This window comes from Meleagris gallopavo, chromosome 3 (assembly GCF_000146605.3).
Source record: "Meleagris gallopavo isolate NT-WF06-2002-E0010 breed Aviagen turkey brand Nicholas breeding stock chromosome 3, Turkey_5.1, whole genome shotgun sequence".
Classification (NCBI taxonomy): Eukaryota; Metazoa; Chordata; class Aves; order Galliformes; family Phasianidae; genus Meleagris; species Meleagris gallopavo.
Genome location: NC_015013.2, coordinates 43,800,630 through 43,820,253, shown reverse-complemented (window position 1 = coordinate 43,820,253; position 19,624 = coordinate 43,800,630). Strand labels below are relative to the sequence as shown.

General features: G+C 41.4%; 1 protein-coding gene across 4 annotated transcripts in view; it reads right to left on the bottom strand.

Moving 5' to 3' along the window:
* Window positions 1-630: 630 nt before the first annotated feature.
* The window catches only part of PPP4R1 (protein phosphatase 4 regulatory subunit 1), a 48,967-nt gene continuing 29,973 nt past the window's right edge, over window positions 631-19,624 (bottom strand). For all 4 annotated transcript variants that reach the window (XM_019613944.2, XM_010708751.2, XM_019613945.2 and 1 more), the window contains 10 exons: window positions 18,712-19,229; window positions 12,335-12,510; window positions 10,215-10,310; window positions 8,259-8,444; window positions 6,746-6,907; window positions 6,332-6,432; window positions 4,077-4,197; window positions 3,852-3,986; window positions 2,424-2,565; window positions 631-826 (listed from right to left, as the gene is read on the bottom strand). In XM_019613944.2, the coding sequence (XP_019469489.1) occupies window positions 663-826; window positions 2,424-2,565; window positions 3,852-3,986; window positions 4,077-4,197; window positions 6,332-6,432; window positions 6,746-6,907; window positions 8,259-8,444; window positions 10,215-10,310; window positions 12,335-12,510; window positions 18,712-19,229 (1,801 nt within the window). In that variant the 3' untranslated portion in view covers window positions 631-662. The remainder of the gene's footprint in view (window positions 827-2,423; window positions 2,566-3,851; window positions 3,987-4,076; window positions 4,198-6,331; window positions 6,433-6,745; window positions 6,908-8,258; window positions 8,445-10,214; window positions 10,311-12,334; window positions 12,511-18,711; window positions 19,230-19,624) is intronic.

Here is a 19,624-nt window from a genome sequence, read left to right as displayed (position 1 = left end):
GACCAGCATGAAAATAATTAGGACACAGGTACTCAGCAAAGTTTTCTGCTAATGGGCACAGCAATATGCTGCATTTAAGGATTAAAATCAAATTCTAGTTTAGTGTTAGCACTGAGCCCTTAAGAGAAATCCAAATTTTTACCTTCCCCATTGACACACATGAAAGCTATTCCCACTTAAGGGTGTGCCCAGCTGCACACAGATCGAGTCCTTGAACGATACAATCTCTGGGCACTAATACTGGAGGTCTTACGTCCCGGTACAAATTTGCCTTTCCAGCCATTTCACCTATCAGTTGCTACAGAAAATACTTGCTAAGTTAACTCCTCAGGAGAAACAACGCAGGTCTCTGGAAATCACATCCTTTCTACAATGAAAATGATCTGCCAATTCAAGTTTTATTTGTTCAGGAAGACAGAAGATTTAAGGCTTCGGTGGCAAAAATAATCCTCTGAGCAGTGTTTTTTCTCAAGTCAAGCTGACATAAGTAGGTTTACATTTCCTTGACTTAAAATCCCTGGCATCAGGTTTAGATAACATCCACCTGTTCGTTCTGGCAAGAAATGTCTCCTTCCAAAGAGGTTGTCCTCTATCAACCATTTTAGAAGCACGAGGATATTTTGTTCTCAATTTTTTAAATTATAGCAACATTCAGGAGATTTTTAATACGTTGATGAAGCAGTGCTCATGGCATCATCCGCTATTTTGGTACTGGCAGGGTGTATGCTTGCAAAGTACTTGACATCGCTGTCATCGTCCATTTGAAGCGCCATGATTGTCTGCTCCACAGCTTCTTGGTGAGAGTTGGCAGAATTTAGAAAATACTCTGTAAGAGAAAATGCAGAAGTCTTAGAGGAGAGAAAGGCAGCAGACACCTCAAGGCAAGCCTCAACATGCAGTCCACAGGGCTCAAAATCCAGGAGACAAACAGCGCACACATATGGTCAAACTGCAGGATCTGAGCAGGCCTGCAACTCCGCTCAGAACAGATCTATACAATCATTTACAAAACAAATATCATTTGTATTTCAAATCAGAGTTTCCTTAACAGCGCTGGTAAAAGTACAAGATTTCTGTGGCCCATCAATAAAAGAAGAACAGATTCCATGGCCAACAAGGGGCAGACAGCACACACACTGGACTTAGAAGGAGCATGCTTGTATTTGTGACATAAGGAAGGTATTACAAACCCACAGTCATGCCATTCCATCTCACTGGTAGACTTGCCAAATAGTTATCAAACAGAATAAAGATAATATTTAATGAGTGGAAGAAGCCCCAGTATTTGACAGTTTTCACAAACTACACAAATCCACATAATTATAGATTGCTTGTAGGAAGGGCAATTTAGATCTGAGATGCAAAGAACTTCTGAATTTACTTTTTTATATCTACCTTTCATAATTTCTCCCCCACCCCTATCACACACGTCTTTGAGGAACGGACTGCCTGCACAACGGGCTTGTGGACAGTGGCAATACAGAATGGAGTTGTACAATCCAGGAGGGGAACACAGAAATATTGAGAAGAAAAGTCTCAACAGAATAGTGTAACAGCAAGAGGAACGGCAGCCTTGGCACAGTTAGCAGAGGATAACAAATCACTGCACATCAGCTGATCCACAGAAACTGCATACGTTTACTCAGAGCCTCCAGCACACACGACAGCTAGTGATAGCCTACTTCTCACTGAGTGGGCATCTTTTGTGCTGTTTTAAACATTTTGCATTTCAGTCACACCACTTCCATCTTCCCAAAAGTCTTCTATGATAGAATGGCAGTCCTCAAGCCAGTGTATGTATTTGGAGGAAGAAAGTGACCAGAAATGAAGTAGTTCAAGTGCAGACTCTACTGTTTTACAAAATCCCTAATGCTATTTTTCACTACAGTACTTAGGAATGTGAGCACTGCTGCCTCTTCTGGCACATGCTATGCACTGGGGATCCTTTCCTAAGCACAGTCTGCAATTTGAACACAGCATGTCCTACTTCCCCTGAACAGACACCAGAGAAACTTCCTTCTCACTGCTACCATAAAAACAAATAGCAGCCATCTCTTCCACCCCAGTGAGAGAACAGATGCTAGATTTGTGTTGAAGGATTTTTTCCTTCAATCACACTTGCACGTTGTTCATGCATACTTTCTGTACCGATTACCCCTATAACCTAACTCATTCAGAAAAAAATGGGGCAGGAAAAACCACGAGCATGATTTCATACTTTCCAGCATTACAGAACTGTGGCTCTGATGACACAACGAGGTTTAAGGTTTATCTCAATTAAGGCAACACCCCACCCCAAGGAGACTGGAAAGGCAACTGTGACCCACATCTCATGCTGTTTCATCTTTCCCACCTGGATATAGGAAAGTGGAGGGACAAAAAGACATGCAGTCAGCCCACTGCAACTATTTCTGACCACTAACCTTTCTCTAAGAGTGTTTGCTTTAACGTTTTTGCAAGCAGGACTCGAACGTTTGGAACCCTGTCAGATGCCAAGTGTAGTAAGTGTGGCAACAGATGCACAGCAAACTGGTCCATGGGTAGGCAGTCATCTTCACTGATAGTCTGGCAAGAAGACAGATGCAATTTCATTAGATTTCAGCACAGTGAAGACCAAATCCCAACACATAATCAGAGCTGACAGATCTTATAACCTTCCTAGCATGAATACAGTGTGCAGTAGTCACTATGTTTTATAATATGATACAATATTTTCTAGCACAAAGCCACACACAATGAACTAATCTAGGGCTGAGAAAACTCAGGCTTAGCTGGAAGCCCCTTTTATTTTGTATGAAGTCTCAATTTTTTTTTATTTCTTATTTTTAAACACTAATATTTGAAATCGGGGGAAAAAAGCAAAAGACTTTCCCCTTTATTTTTTAAGAATGATGTCTTTGTTGGAACTAGGTACCATATTAAGGTGAGAATGGTTCATCACAATTAACATCCACTTATCCCAACACGTCTCTAAATAAGCTCGAATCTCACATTCCTCCAAATGCTTCAAAGAACTGTCCTGTTAAGTAACAGTCACACTGACTCGAAGTCAGTAGCTCTGCTACAGCCCCAGATTTGACCATTTCCTTCCAATATTTGAAGGGAGAGTATAAACAGGAAGGGGAACAACAACTGTTTACATGGGTGGATAGTGATAGGACATGGGGGATTGGTTTTAAAATGAGACAGGGGAGGTTTAGATATTAGGAGGAAGTTTTTCACTCAGAGGGTGGTGATGGACCGGAACAAGTTGCCCAAGGCGGTTGTGGATGCCCCATCCCTGGTCCATTCAAGGCCAGGCTGGATGTGGCTCTGGGCAGCCTGGTCTGGTGGTTGGCAACCCTGCACATAGCAGGGGGGTTGAAACTCGATGATCATGGTGGTCCTTTTCAACCCAGGCCACTCTATGATTTCCTTCTGCATATTTTGCTGAGAATACATTGTTCTCAACCAACTTGCATTAGCTGGCTAAGGAAGTACAGGCAACTCCAAGAACTTCATTTCTCAATGATTATCCCAAAGTGCCAGGCTGCTGCATCATATTAAAAAAATCCCAATTTGTGCCAAGCAAGGAAGAGTCCCAATTCAGGGACTCTTTTATTCAGTGTTCGTTTGACATTCAAACTCACCTAAGCTAAGCTGAAGATACATGCAAGCTCCTGCATGAAGCAGCAGTGAAGGATGCAGCCATAAAAACTATTCCCTTGGCAACAGGATCTCAAACAACCAACACTAATAGATACTTAAATATTTCCAGCTGCTTGTTCCCCCTTAATTCTACCTACCAAAATAATAGTAGTAATAATGATAACTTTAAACAAACAATACAAACAAGAACAAAGAAGTTTCACCTGGCAGATAAAGACAAAAGTTTGCCGGCCAGACCATTTGCGGCATCTACAGAACTTTTCAACAAGTTCATTCATGAGGTCTACCACAAACGTTGACGTTGAGGCCATGTACAGCTTTTTTACCATTTCACTAACCTAGAAGAATACAGAGATAAAAAAATATAAAAATTATTTCTGACCAACTCTGAGGAGTCTGATAACCTGAATTGACTTAGATTGCTTTACCAGCTTGTAAGAAATCCAGCGGACAGAAGACACTTTGTCTGCACAGAGGCTGAAAGCAATAGGTCGCAAGTAGTCATAGATGTCTCTGGCACTGTACAGATCTAGAAGTAAGATCAGCTGCCTACAAGATGGAAGAAAAACGAAAAAGGGTATTAGAATAGTAAGAAAGGCATTGATTGCTTACACTGATTACACTTGCTAGAGTGGTGACGCAATGGATGAGGTTCCCAAGGAGGTTGTGGATGCCCCATCCCTAGAGGCATTCAAGGCCAGGCTGGATGTGGCTCTGGGCAGCCTGTTCTGGTGGTTGGTGACCCTGCACAAAGCAGGGGGATTGAAATTAGATGATCATTGTGGTCCTTTTTCAAGCCAAGCCATTCTATGCCACATAATACAATATAGCCATAATAAAGTTACTCAAAAGTAAAACCTTCTATTCTTCAATGCAGTCAGCTTCACCAGGGGTCACTTGCAAATTTTAAATTGTCATTTGTTCACCATAATAGTAAAATGCTGAATGAGCTCAACAAATGGAAGACTAGGGAGAGGCAAGGGATCTGAAGTTGCATTTCCAAGACAGGGATCCAAACAGCGGCCACAACATACACGCAGCATCACTGTGGATGACAGCACAGTGTGCACAGGCATTCTAGCACCCTGCACAGACAACCTGCAGAGCTACAGAGGAACTCCAGTGACTTCAGTGATTGAGGATACCTATCAAAATAAGTAGACTTCTTAATCAAACTCTGCTTCAAAGCATGCTGGGCAGACAGAGAACTTGTCCGTTTTCTCCAATGTGCATCAAGTTGATAAAGACTTGAGCAGGTGCAGATCCCAGTATGAATGGTAAAAAGCCAAAAGAGGTGTCACATCATGCTACAAGCAGCCAACTGAATGCTGCCATACCAGCAGCAACACATAACTGATCCGTAGAAAACCTCAGGAGGACTTTAGCCCAGATGCCTGCTCAAGCAGGGTCAGCTGTGACATAGATCTGTGTGCTCAAATCTTGAGAACCACCAGGAATGGAGCCAGCACAGCCTCTCTGGATGCCTGTGCCCCTACCTGACCGTCCTTGGAGTGAAATTTTTTCCCTTAATTCCAGTCTGAATCTCTCATTTCACTTTAAATCTACTGTTTCTTACCCTCCCATCACGTACCACTGTGCAGAGTCCAGCTTTGTCTACTCTATAATCTCCCCCTAGGGTTTGAGACTATTCTTAGTGTCCCCAAATTCAAATTAGATCCAGGCTGAACAAGCCACAGTCCCACAGTCTCTTCTCACATGGCAAGTGCTGCAGCCCTAATCATCCTGAGGTCTTCTCTGTCAAACTTGTTCCAGTTTATCAACATCTTTCCTGTACTAGCAGCCCCCTAAAAATGTACATTACTTCAGATGAGATCTAGTGAGTGCTGACCGTAAGAGGTTAATCTGTCCCCTCAATACTCCGACTGCTTTCGTCACAAAATCATCCGCCCTCTTCAGCAACAGCTCTGTATTTTCCTTGTTTATTCTTTCACTGCTCATGTAGCAGTAGAAACTCTTGTTGCCCTTGACAGCACACAAATTTCAGCTCCAGTTCAGTTCTGGCTTTCCTAATACAATCCTGCATGCCTGAGCAATGTTTCCAAACACCTTCTGTGCACCGTGTCCTTGACACTCTGTCTTCACCTCTTCTATAATCATTCTGCGTTCAAGCTCAGTCCTGAGTTTCCTTCTTAGCCAAGCAGAGCTCTCAGTAAATCTTATTCTTCTGAGCACCGAGACAGACCTTCCCTTCATTTGGAGGATGCTGTTCTTAAAAATACCTACTTTCCTGAGCAACTTGGCCTTTTGGAGCTGCCTCCCAAAGGAACCCAGCTACCAATTCCATGAAGAAGCCAAAGTCATCTTACATGGTCTAGTACTCCGCTGCTTGCTTGCTTGTTCTACATCTTGGTTTCACGGTCATGAGCTCTGCCTACTCAGACTCAGCAACATGAATTACCAGAACTCTCCTATGACCAAATCTGGCCCTTTTTTTAAAAAACAAAACACCAGTGTTTTAAACACAGTGATGAGAAGACATTCAGCTTCAAACTACTGTAAGTGATATACAACTACAGGGAATTTTTATGCAAGGGAGACAAGTCGAAGAAGATAAAGACAATCCATTATTTGTAATTAGATGAAGAATAACACTTTAAGACATTGGCTTTTATGATTTTGACATTTTTAGATGCCCTCAACAAACACCCAGAAAACCACATACTCAGCCAGCTCTGCACGGAAACGCCAGTTCCTGCTGTTATCAGTCACTAAGAATTCCTGGAGCTGATAAAGATATTCTCTTCTTTTGTCCAGATGAAGCAGCTGTAAAAATACATACAAATTTATATGAAGAAATATAAGTTACAAACATCCAGAGACGGAACAAGAGCTTTGAAGTACAATTGATTAAACACTTATTTTGATTTTTTAAAATTCATCTTTAGCAATAACGATGCTTTGTTGGGTTAAACTCTATTATGCTTACGTCAATAAAGTCCCAGGGGGCATGATGAAATGCAATATTCTTTCCATACCCCCATAAAGAATTATACTGCTGCTATGTTAAGTAAGTGCACACAAAGAAATAAAGCAAAAATGTGTGATCTCACTGGGCCAAAAATGAACACAGACATACCTTTAGAAAGTCATGCAAGTGTTTAAGCACACCTATCCTGACTTCATCCAGGTCTTTTAAGAAGCCATTGAAGACAGGAACTAAATCCCCAGCTGTAAGTTGGTCTCCAAGGATTACAGCGAGTTCATGTATAGAAAATGCTAGCGTCCGCCGAACTTTCCACTGAAATAAGTTGATAAACAAAAGAATAAATCTTATTGATGGATCAGATGAAGTGCTCTATTTTAATCTGGTGGTCAATATGTTGGCTGGCTCTCCAGAGAACTACAACACTTAAAAATCCCAGACAAATGATGAGGTGTCATTTCTTCCACCTGAATATTCAGGAGCTCAGTTGCAAATCCTTTTGCTTAAATCAGTCCCATACAACTGTTCCTTCACTCAGAACTTATGAAACAGAACATGAAAGACATCCCACAATACTTCAGCTGGGATCTTTCAAAACCACGGAGTGGCTTGGATTGGAAGGGACCCCCAAGGATCATAAAGTTTCAACCCCTTATAGCTTCCTAATAAGTAAAGATTCACCCACAGAGAGCACCTAGAAGTCCAAGAATCAGTGGAGCTTTTACTTAACCTAAATTGAGTAACTATTCACACCACGTGCTTTTAAAAGCTAAATAGCATCTCTTCTTCAGCATCTTCCAGTAAGTATAGGTACTGGGTTTTTTTCACCCTACTTTGGTGATACAGTCTTAATTTGGATTAGAATGGCAATGAAACTCTGAACAGTGTTGAAGACAGGGTAATGTATTTTTATGCACGTTCTAAATTTATTAGCCACTTGTTTTTAAAGGCTACACAACCATTTGGAAAATATGAGCAATGGCCGTGTATAAAATTACTCACTATTTATCACTAAAAACTGCAGTGCTGACATAGCAAGCAGCAAGTTCAAGAGAGGTGAAGTAGTCTGAGAATGCTCAAAAAAAGCAAGCATCTCCAAAAAAGGAAGAAAGGAAGGACTGGGAAACAACTGCAAACCAACAGTAAAATGCACAGAACCACCTCCCCACCACCTAGCAACAAGGAAAACGCTGCTATTTCCAGGGTTTGTTTTTAAAACAGCAATGCTGCACTGCGATAGCGATGTTATCCCCTTAAGACTGAGTGCAGCACCAAAAGGCCTCCAGATCACGGTGTGAGGCTGACTCACTGAGCTCCAGACATGCCTGCAGGGACGTGAGGCTGCTTGCACACAGCAGCACAACCCAAATTCTCTGACCGATGAGAATTCCAAGTATTGCCACGAGATCTCAGAGATCAGAGACCTTTCCTCACATTCCTACTGAAGATCCATCTCCACAAATACACTGTGTCCAACAGCCCCATTTTCTTACTGCTTGAGAACCACACACTCCCGGCTTCACCTGACACAACAGTTATACTTTAACTCGTTACTTGAATAGCTACCATCAGTAACAGAGAGCTCCACTTAAAGAGCAGAGCAACCCAACAACCAGTAAACAAGAGAAACGATCCTTATTCACGTTATTCTTTATTCGGAGCTTACCTGCATGTCAGATGCCAATGTCTCATAGGTATCCTTCAAGCAGTGCCAGTTCTGTCTGCCTAGTGTAAGTGCCACACCTGGTAGGCTGTAGGCACAGTGTTTGGCAATCTCAGTATCAACAGTTTGTGCGCGAGATGGATCAGTCATTGATAAATACTGATCTAGCAAGGCTTGAGGTACAACGTCCTACAGCAAGAAAAGGGTATTTATTTTCAATAGGTCTTCGTAAAGTTTATAAAAATTCCAAGGAACACTGTGAGAACATCATCTTTTCCATGCCTATAGATAATTATTTAATGAAATCTTGCAATAAGGATGCAAAAGTTTTATATTTCATACAGTTTCACCAAAAAGTTCCAAAGAAATGACAACACGTGTGGGGGCCATCAGAAAACACCGACCGCTACAGCAGACGAGCAGCAGGTGGATCACTGTCTACTTAAGCAAAGCAGGAGATTGAACAGACTACCTTTCTCACAAACATTCAGCCTCACAGGCTGGGCAAATTGCTTGTTTTAACTCAACTCATCCATAAAATGAGCAAAGGAGCAAATTACAAGACTTGCTTCAAAAATTGTTTTCCTGTTCCTCTCAACATCTTGTCTTCTGGGGAAGGGAGAGCAGAGAGCCAAGCTAACATGCTGTGGTTGGAGAGAAGTGGAGGCAGAGCGTAGACTCAGTATTGCCTCCCTAAGTAGTCATCACAAAGGAGAAGGCTTTTCCAGAGACCAAAAGATCTCTGGTGAAGACCAATTTTTCTCCTCCCATTGAGAAATTAAACTTTTGCAAACACCTCTTTGTGCTGACTTCAACACTTTGCTGCAGCTGTTACCACTTCATCTCAGGCACCCATTTTGCCCAATGGGGCGTACCAGAATATCTCCCTAGCATATCAACAGCTGTTGAACAGCTCAGCTCAAAGAAGCCATAAAAGGGTTCCACTCAAACGATCGTGGTTCTGCAGGGATGCACGCATTATACTGAACTAAGAAACAATACAAATTCTTCTTCTTTAGGAAAGAAATGACAGAAACAGCTCGAATTTAATGAAACGCTTTTACACTTTTTCTTTTAAAAGCTGTCATGGGGTGAGGGTGGTTCCACTCAAAACGTTTAAAAAATCCTGTTTCCTCAATAACCTTACTTCCATTACAGACTAATTTCCATAGAAAATTCAACTTGAACCTGAAAATCTATGAAAGTTGTTCTCACATCACTGCCATCTCTTATACGTAATTAAAATAGAAGCAAATGCCAAGTTAAGCCATTATCTCTGGAAACACTGAATATTTTAAAATTAGTTGTTTTAGAGGCTTGTCATATTTCAAAGAAATTTTTTTACATCATAAATGGTGAATGAAACAGTGTGCATGAAACTGACAGCATGAAAGAGAACTCTATATTTAGACAAAATTGCCATTTATCTGACTGAATCACAGAATGCCCAGGGTTGGAAGGGACCTCAAGGATCATGAATCTCCAACCCCCTGCCACATGCAGGGCCACCAACCTCCCCATTTAATACTAGACCAGGCTGCCCAGGGCCCCATCCAACCTGGCCTTGAACACCTCCAGGGACGGGGCATCCACAGCCTCTCTGGGCAGCCTGTTCCAGCACCTCACCACTCTCTCTGTAAAGAACTTCCCCCTGACATCCAACCTAAATCTCCCCTCCCTCAACTTAAAACCATTTCCCCTTGTTCTGCTGTTATCAACCCTTTCAAAGAGTTGACTCCCTTCCTGTTTGTAGGCTCCCTTTAGGCACTGTAAGGCTGCAGTGAGGTCACCCCACAGCCTCTTTTCTCCAGGCTGAACAAGCCCAGCTCCCTCAGAGCTGTCTTCGTAGGGGAGGTGCTCCAGTCCCCTGATCATCTTTGTGGCTCTCCTCTGGACCCTCTCCAACAGCTCCCTGTCTTTCTGACATAGGTAAGAAGAGCAGAAGTAACTCTCGTTTACCTGTACTTTGGATTTTCTTTCTTCTTCGGGACTGAAACTACTATTGGTGCTCAAATCTGAATCGTTATGAATATAGTGAAGCGTGGAATCCATATTCTATTTAAAAATAAAAACAGAAAAAGAAAGAAGTTGCACAAAACACATGCACGGATTGAACAAAAACATCGACACCAGGAAGTGCTGCCCTCACCTCCGGGCCTTTTTCTGAGATTAAAGGAATACACGTCTTAATATCAAATACAATTTTGCTACGGCCTGAAATCAAAAGGCGTATTAGATGAACATTTCTGCTTTAAATTTTAAACAAAAGCTTCTCTTAGTTTGCTCCATTTTGGTTCTTATGGAATGAAAATCACAGGAGCGGAATACTTTTGAGACCGCATTACGGAAAATGTAAGTAACATGTGGGTCACACCACTGGAGTTCTCCAAATACAACAGACTTTGCATCGTCAGCATGTGAATATCAAGAAGCACGTAATGAATAATTGGAAAGGAGATCCAATCTTTTTGCCAGATATGTTCCAAAGTATCTATGTGCAAACACTGCAGGGTGAGCTCTCGGGGTCAACATAAGCTCCAAGAGCATCCTACTTTGTGAACTCTTCAGATCAGTTGGACAATGAAAATTTTCAAGCAAAGAACCGTAAATTTCTCCACAAAAGCCTCTTACATGAGATCTACTTTCCCTACAGAGCAACAAGAGCTCTGTGGTTGTGCTCCAAGAGCCCTGTCCTGTACAATGGGTTGCACACAAAGTCCACGGCACTGGGATGAGCACTGCTGGTGCCATCTAACAGAGCAGGGACCAGCCTAGGTGGTCAGATTTGAGTCCCATCTCCTCCTGGCACCACCCCCACTTCTCTGTTGTGCCAGGCGAAGATGGACAAATTTTATTTCAATTTCCTTTCTGTTTCTTTTCCTCCTCCTCCCTCCAACCAAAAAGAGGGAATTCCCACTGTGAAAATGAGATGAAGGATTTCTTGAAGCTTACATTTGTTTATTGAGCCTTATAGAGGGTATACAACCTAAAGGAAAGCAGAATGGTCATTCCTGAGGAAAAACAGAACAGGCATCTCACACTCAACAAACAGGCTGTACCTATGTACCAAAGACTCATCTGTTCTCCCTTATCACGTCTTTTTGCCTATTTTTAAATAAAAAAAAAACCAACACCCTTTAACACATAGCATTAACCCCTTCAGAAACCCACCCAGCTGCAGAAGGATAAGCAAACTTTGATTTTGCTTTGTGTGAAAAACTGTGACAGCTGCTTTCAAATGCACATTACAGTAGCTTTTCTAAAGCTTCTATTCCCATATTGACTTTTAGCTACAAAAATCAAAATAATAAAAACCAACTACCTGCAAAAAAATCAGAGCTCTCTTCGCTGCTAGAAGCAACAGACCCCTTGCTTAACACATCACAGCTTGATTCCCAAATTCTAGGTCATCTCTTTGATATCCTTGCACTGGTCCTTGATTTGGTGCCAGTAACAAACAAGGAACTGACAGATTAAGAGCATCCTTTTAGAGAGTAAAATTGAAACACATATAAACAACGTGTATAAAAAATGCAATGAGCTTTCTGTCAGCACCATATTTCATAAAGAAATAAAACTTACCCCCAGGTAACACAACTCTCATTATCCCCCAAAATTAGAAGGACAGAAGATTCATTTGCTCTATCATTTTATAAGTTAGCACCAAAAAAAGTGACTACAACAGATGCTACAAATAAAGCACAACATCAGGAGTTGGTGGCAAGTTGATTTTTGTTCTTCTAAGAAACCAAAACACACTTGTAATGTTCCATTATGATTGTGTATAAGTACAAGCAGCAATATCCAAATAAATGCCACATTCCTCCACTCCCTGAATGCTTTTGGGCTTCACAGTCCAACAGCTTAAATAAAACAACCAGCAAAACTAAAAATATCCCAACAAACTCATTTTATTTTAGTAGCTTGGATTTCAATACCAGCCAACAAAACCAAGCATCATCCTAGCCAAAGTAGGAAGCATTTAACTGCAATTACTGCACAAAACCAAAATACAGCTCTATTACTAGAGTCATGGAAATCAGTATCAGGAAGAAAAAAAAAAACACAAAACTTCTTACCTCAACAGTGTCACCAATTAAAGGCACAATATCACTCAGTATAGGCTTAAAATTTTGTTGGTCACTGCTGGTTAGTTCAGTCTGAGAGTCTGTTCCCTTGCCAATGCTGGCCACTGTCTCTTCCCGAGGATTCAAACTGGATGCTCTGAGTGCAGCAGATAACACCTCCACTTGTGCTGCAGCATATGAAAGAGAAAGGGATGAGAGACTGATCTGCAATAAACCTAGCATGGCCACAGTTAACTGTCAGATGTTGGTTTAATTGAACAGCTGAAGAACCACACAGTAATGCTCAGAGTTCATGGGAAATACGGTCTAAGAGGGAAGAGTGGAAGGGAATCTGCCAGTTAAAAAAACTCAACCCTCTTGTTGAGCAATGTTGGCTGGGTGCAGCTTGATCTAAGCAGACTGGTATCATGATTACCTGAAAGCAGCCCAGCATTCAGTGCTGACCAATGTAGCCTGCCTTCTCTCCTCCACCTCCTGGCCCATTAAATGTACCCAGCTATCCAGAAGCCGTGCTTCTCATAGAGAAATGGTTTTTCCAAGGTTATTTAAACACTATGGCCATTTTGAAATCAAACAACAAACCATACATTTGTATTCAATCTCAGTTTGACCTACCAAGTTACAGAATCTGAATGTTGGATAGCTACAAACAAGAATTAGACAAAGAAAACTGGACTCGTTGGTATAGACAGGACTTATCTCTTCTATGCTGTATATCCATTACAAGAAACAAAATTGTAACTCAATGCAATCTGAGCTAGCAAAAAACTGTAAAACCCACAGACATTCCCTGGTTTGTGAATGAGGTCTGATAAGTAGAAGGCAATTCTTTTCAATATACTCTGTACCTGTGTAAAATTTTATGATAACTGCAAGATTTTCTTACTGTAAAAACTACTCAAATTCACCTCAACAGGAAAAACCCATCATACAACAGAAACTTAAAAACAAAACCACTAATAATGCCACCAAAAGAACAAAACTATTTTCTAACATAGCATTTTACATCCATGATTACAGTACAGTGTTAGGAATTTGACAGTACAATTCCTAAGATTAACAAAAGCTTGCTATGACTTTACTGTTCAATGTCATTTCAATGACGATAAATCTCAGCACTTCAGAGCCCCTGAAGATTAACAAGATCAAGGAGGTTGGTAAATTTCTCCAAAATAAAACAAACAAACCAACCCACTCATTAAAAATATGCAAAATGGGTGATCATTTCAAAGATCACTTCAAATGCCAAACTCCCACAGACTTCACTGATCACCAAGTGCCTTCCTGTTTCTCCAAGTGCTTCTCCATGGCTCCTGTTGCCAAGGGCCTTATCTTGTCTGTTGTGACAGGACAAGAGGAAACGGTTTCAAACTGAAACAAGGGAGGTTGTGAGGTTTAGATCGGATAGAAGGAATGAGGTTTTTGCAACAAGGTTAATGAAGCACCAGAACAGGTTGCCCAGAGAGGCGGTGGATACCTCATCCCTGGAGAGGCACAGGGACAGGCTGGATGGGCCTCTGGGCAACCTGATCTGCTGTAGATGTCCTTTTTCATTGGAAGGTGAATTATCTAAATACAATAAACATCTTAAGGTCTTAGCTAAGAAGAAAAACTAAATCCAGCCACTATGGAGGACTGGAGAAGGGTGGAGTGCTCAGTACAGCAGGAAGAGAAAGAGTGCATGTGTATGTCTGCACATATGCACAGCTCTAGGTGGCTGCTTGAAGATCCTGAAACACAAATTGTGTCCTGAGGAGTGGCTTTCACTGCTGGGGCGTGTTCTCTAATGATGCCATCACCCACCACTCAGTAAGGCTTCAGAGCTCATGGGAAGTAAGGCCGTAGAGGGGAGAGTGGAGGGGAATGTGCTGGCTAACCGACTTTCACAACTACCTTCAGGAAAAATTTGAGTTCAAAGACCAGCTTTCTGCAAAACACAGGCCCACATACAGCACTGTTCAGACAAAGTCAGTGCTTACAGGATCTTAAACCACCCACCAATCAACTCTTTCTTCCTCTGACTTTTGCTTCAAGCAGGAAGTATTTTTCAGAAGGGAACTGTTTAATCTTGCGTACCGTACCCACACCCTAAAATAATTAGCACAACTCTTACATTCAAAACCACTTTTTACCTGGCCTTATTAATTTCTCAGAACTTTCCACCCCCTCCTACATGCTGTATTGCTGTTTTCTGTTTCTCCTGATGTTTTGCTAAAAGGCCTGGATATTTCTCAGTGGCACACTCCCTTCTTTTTTCTAAAGGATCTGTTTTCCTCACATTCATTTCTTGCTGGCAAGCAAAAGTTACAGGCTGCTCTAGCAGATACAACAATACAAGTAACTAAGGAAACATAGCCTGTAACATCCCAGCAACAGGGACTGAGAGTTGAAGACTGCTATAGTAAATGAAACATTAAAACAAAGAGGAATTTCTTCTCTTCTCCTTACCTTCTGTTCCATCAACAATGTACTTAACTGTCAGCATAGCTGGTAGCCTAACCTATAAGCATAGGTTTTTTTGTATCGGAGTGAAGTCTACTGATGTAACACATATGGGCTGTTCTTTCCATATTAGGTCTCCATTTGGAAAAGCACACTGTAGCTGGCATAAACCACAGCTAGCCCCAGTAACGTGCAAGTCAAGCTCTCCATCACCCACAAATAACAATTAGAAAACCTGATATTACACAATTGAACACTCCCTGTGCAGAGCACAAGGGGATTAGTAGAGCTCAACATAATGTCCCTAGAAAAAGAAAGAAAGATATAAAGTACACGGGGAAAGAAAAGCAGCTTCTGAAGTCACTGAAGACAGCAGACTCAAAGAACTAGAAAAAAAGTGACCCAAATAAAGACCTCACAATGATTTTAAAAAAAGAGCTGCCATGCTCTAGAGGAACGTGCAGGTTTCCATCTCCCAGCCTGTGAGACCTCAGGATGTCTGGCCAGCAGACTGGAGAGGTCACATTAACAGGAATTACATACCATTGCCTTGCACTGCGTATCAGATAGCAGAACTATCCAAGCCGGAGTTTGTCTGCGAGAAAACAGGCTGTCTTATCTCAATTACTGACTGTTCAACTACCTATTGCTCAGATGTAATACTCTGGCAACAATTAGTTCTGGAAAGAAAGCCTCAGGTAAGGATTTGGGGGAGTGAGATTCAGTTAAAGCAGTTCACCATGAGGTTATGGGAAAAAATATATATATATAATTAAAAAAAAATATATATATATATATATATGGTCAGTGGTGGCTGTCGGCCACTGTTAAAAATTGTGTTTGCTAGAGGCCTCATCAGTTTCCAGGGCTCTGAGCAAGGATTTGAAATCTGAAATGGAGTCTGCTCTGATGACAGAGAGGTGCAACTTCAGACCAAACTTCCACACCTGTTCAGCTGTCAGGGGCTGGTGCTGACACCAACCAGCAAACAGGAATCACTGACCTCTGCTGGCTGTTCCGTAACGGACACCCCCTTATTAGCATCACTAGTTACTCTAGAAATAAAAACATCAATGGGATTTTTAAAAACTTTCAAAAACCCTGACAATGAGGCAGGTCAATATGGTTCCCCTCAACAGAAATTCTTTATATTTATAAAGTACTCTCCCAAACCCGACACATTAAAAGAAGGATGCTGAAGTTTCAGTCAAGCACTGACAAGCAACGAAGAGACAGAATTAAGGTTGTCTGGATATTTAACGTTACTGACACACACACAGCATCATATACTACAGTCTTATTCCTACACCACACTTTTGTTAACTCATCCTCATTTCTTTATATGAACTCTCTGGCATTTGCCCAATTTGCTACAAAAATCAGATATGTATGAAGGGGAACTCTGCAGTGAGGCAGTCTCCATTCACACACTGAAGGGAACACTGCACCTTCTGCCCTTGGTGGAAAATGCAGCAATAAAGGCAGGAAAGCTGCACAGAAGCAAGAATCCCTTTGGATTCCTGAGTGGCAGGAATTTGGTGGACTTGAGTGACAACAAAATAAGAAAACTAAGTACAAGAAAGGAAAGAGAGATTTAAAAAGACAAGAATAAACTCAGCTACTAACAGAGTAAGTCTGGGTACCCATCACTTCATAGAATCACAGAATGGCCTGGCTTGAAAAGGACCACAATGACCATCTGGTTTCAACCCCCCTGCTGTGTGCAGGGTCGCCAACCACCAGACCAGGCTGCCCAGAGCCACATCCAGCCTGGCCTTGAATGCCTCCAGGGATGGGGCATCCACAGCCTCCTTGGGCAACCTGTTCCAGTGTGTCGCCACCCTCTCAATGAAAAACTTCCTCTTCCACTTCCATGTATACTATAATGTTTCAGAATTCATTCTATCAGTTTTGGTCTCAATTTCTTTACATCTCAATGCACCTAGTGTAAAAAGAAAATAACAATACCACCAAATCAAAACAGGTGTGCTGTAAGGTTTTGGATTTTGAAGTGTTTAGTTCGAACTGTGAGAGAACACGAAACAGAAAGAAGTGAAATAAGTAGTCTACATTGAGTATATAAAGTTGTGTTCAATGGAGCTTCAGTACACAGACCTGATTAAGTCACTGAGTTATTCCAATTGCAAAATCTTGTAACTGGGTCATTGCAACCACAGCACAAGCTGGGGAATGAAAGAAAAAAAGCGAGGCCTCACCTGGAGTATTGCATCCAGATATGGTGTCCTCAGTACAGGAGATACACGGACCTGTTAGAGTGCATCCAGAGGAGGGCCAGAAAAATGAGGCCAGGACCCCTCCTATGAGGACAGGCTGAGAGAGCTGGGGCTGTTCAGCCTGGAGAATGCTCCAGACAGACCCGATAGTGGGACAGGCTCTTTAGAAGGGTCTGCTGTGATAGGACAAGGAGAAACGATTTCAAACTAAAAGAGGGGACATTTAGACTGGCTATAAGGAAGAAGTTTTTGTTTTGGTTTGTTTTTTGTTTTTTTTTTTTTTTTACAGTGGTGGTGAGACACTGGAACAGGTTGCCCAGAGAGGTGGTGGATGCCCCATCCCTGGAGACTCTCAATGTCAGGCTGGAGAGGCTGTGACCTAGCTGTACGTGTCCCTGCTCATTGCAGGGGAGTTGGACTAGATGACTTTTAAAGATCCCTTCCAACTCAAACAGTTCTATGCTTCTATGAACTAAGATCAAAAACAAACAAACAAGTTACAATAAAAAGCCACTGACAACAACAAAAACAACTAGTCAGAAACATACTGTAACCCCAGTTCAAACTTTTCCAAACTTGCACACACTGGCAGCTCATGGTGTTGACAATTTAGTAAGAGTTTTCTTCTGAAATGCCCAAGTTCTTAGTCTACATCTGCACAGAAAACCTCTCGACATCTAGTCAAAAGAGCTACAAGAAACCACTCTGGGACAAAACATGAACACACATGAAATAAACGAACTTGTAACAAGGTAATCCTAGATGTGCAAGCAGATAGGTTACATAAATCTTCATGCAAACTGTCTAAGATATGTTTCTTAACTACCACTTTTTTCCTTCCTACTTTTTCTTTTTTGTATAGACGCATACTTTCATCTAGGGATGCTTCAACTTCAGAGGAACATGGTTCTTTCATAGTGGTAGCTCAAGATTTTCTGGCTGTAACCCTCAAGACTGATGTGCCTTAGGATTTATTCAGCATATATGTACCAAGGAAACCCATCTCTGGTACGTATGTGTGAAACAGTCAAACAGTTTCAGCTGACGAGGTGTCTCTGAAGTGCTGTTCACCCAGATGGCTATACTTGTGAAACCCTTTTCCAACCTTCAAGAGTTTTTTTTTTAAATCAGAAAACACATGCTCATTTCAACAATTCACTTCAGGTTAGTTCTCAGCTTGACACTAAAGCTTTGCAAATTTAAGTAAACAATGTGAGACTGCTGCAATCAAGATTTCATAGGAAAATCAATAAGATTAACTATTTAAAAGTAGATTGGATAGCTCACAAAATGAAAACCACATTTATCATTTTATTGGTAATTAAAAAAAATATTTTATCTGTTTTCTTTCACATTTCTGCTAATTAAAAATTAATATCCTGATTGATAGCTTATACTGTGGATCTGTCTATTTGATTACAACGTCAAGCTGAGCAGTCAGAATTTTATACTGCTATGTGAATTCAGTTTGTGGAAGGAATCATACTGCCTTTAAACATCTTTACACACATGCAAGTTCCCTTTTAGTTTATATCATCACTTTTCCCAATTAAATCCTAGTAGATGCAATTTATTTGAAGATGAGGGGAAAGTAGTACCTCTGACTTCTAAAGATAAGGTTAAAGCCCAAACTGCTAAAGCAACATTAGCACATCTCCAGACACTAAAAATGCTTCAGTACTTTTACCATACCTTTAACATCTGGATCATCTATATGGGGTTCCAAATTTTCTATCATTTCCTCCAACTCTTTCCTTGTTGCCATAGGAATGTTTGGAGATACCGGCATTGTGAGTTCCTGAATTTCTCTATTGAGGATTATCTCAGAAGTCTGCTGAAGCTCCAAATCAATATCTATTTCAGGAAGTGGAGTCCTCCAGAAATGGAAAGAGTTGTACAATTCCTGCTCTGAAAGAGAGGTTTCCTGTGAACTGTGCCCAGTCACCCGTAGTCCTGCTGTACAGCAATGAGAACTTCGCTCGTTCTCATCAGCCATTCCCCCACAAGAATCTGAAGACAAAGTGCAATGAAAGGATGACTCAGTCTGGAATTCACTTTCCCTCTGGGAGTTATTTGACACTGCATTTTGATCTCCCGTGGCATTTTCAAGTTTTGCTGCAAAACTGTCATTGTCGACATGTGAAGACAGGTCTTCTGATCTGTTGTGCTCATCCTCTGTTGTGATGTCTTCTGTAGTTCTGATTTGTTCACTGTTGAGCGACAAAGCAAATGAACCATTTAAAAAACAAAATAAACTTGTCACAAACATATGCTTTTGAAAATACATACAAATACTATTTGTCAAAGTAGACTTACTTACAACAAAGCAAAATAAATCACAGAATCAAAGATTGGTTGAAAAGAGAAGGGACTCTTGGAGGTCACATGGTTCAAAGCCCTCCTTAAGCATGGCCACCCAGGGCCTTGTGCCCAGAGCTTCTTAATGTTCAAAGGAAGCCTCCTACACTCCAGCTTGTGCCCACTGCTTAGTGTCTTGGTGCTAGGCACCAGGTCTGGTTTCAGCATTTTTATAGCTTCCCTTCAGCTATATATCCACATTAATAACATACCCTCCTGAGCCTTCTCATCTCTAGGCTAAACAGTT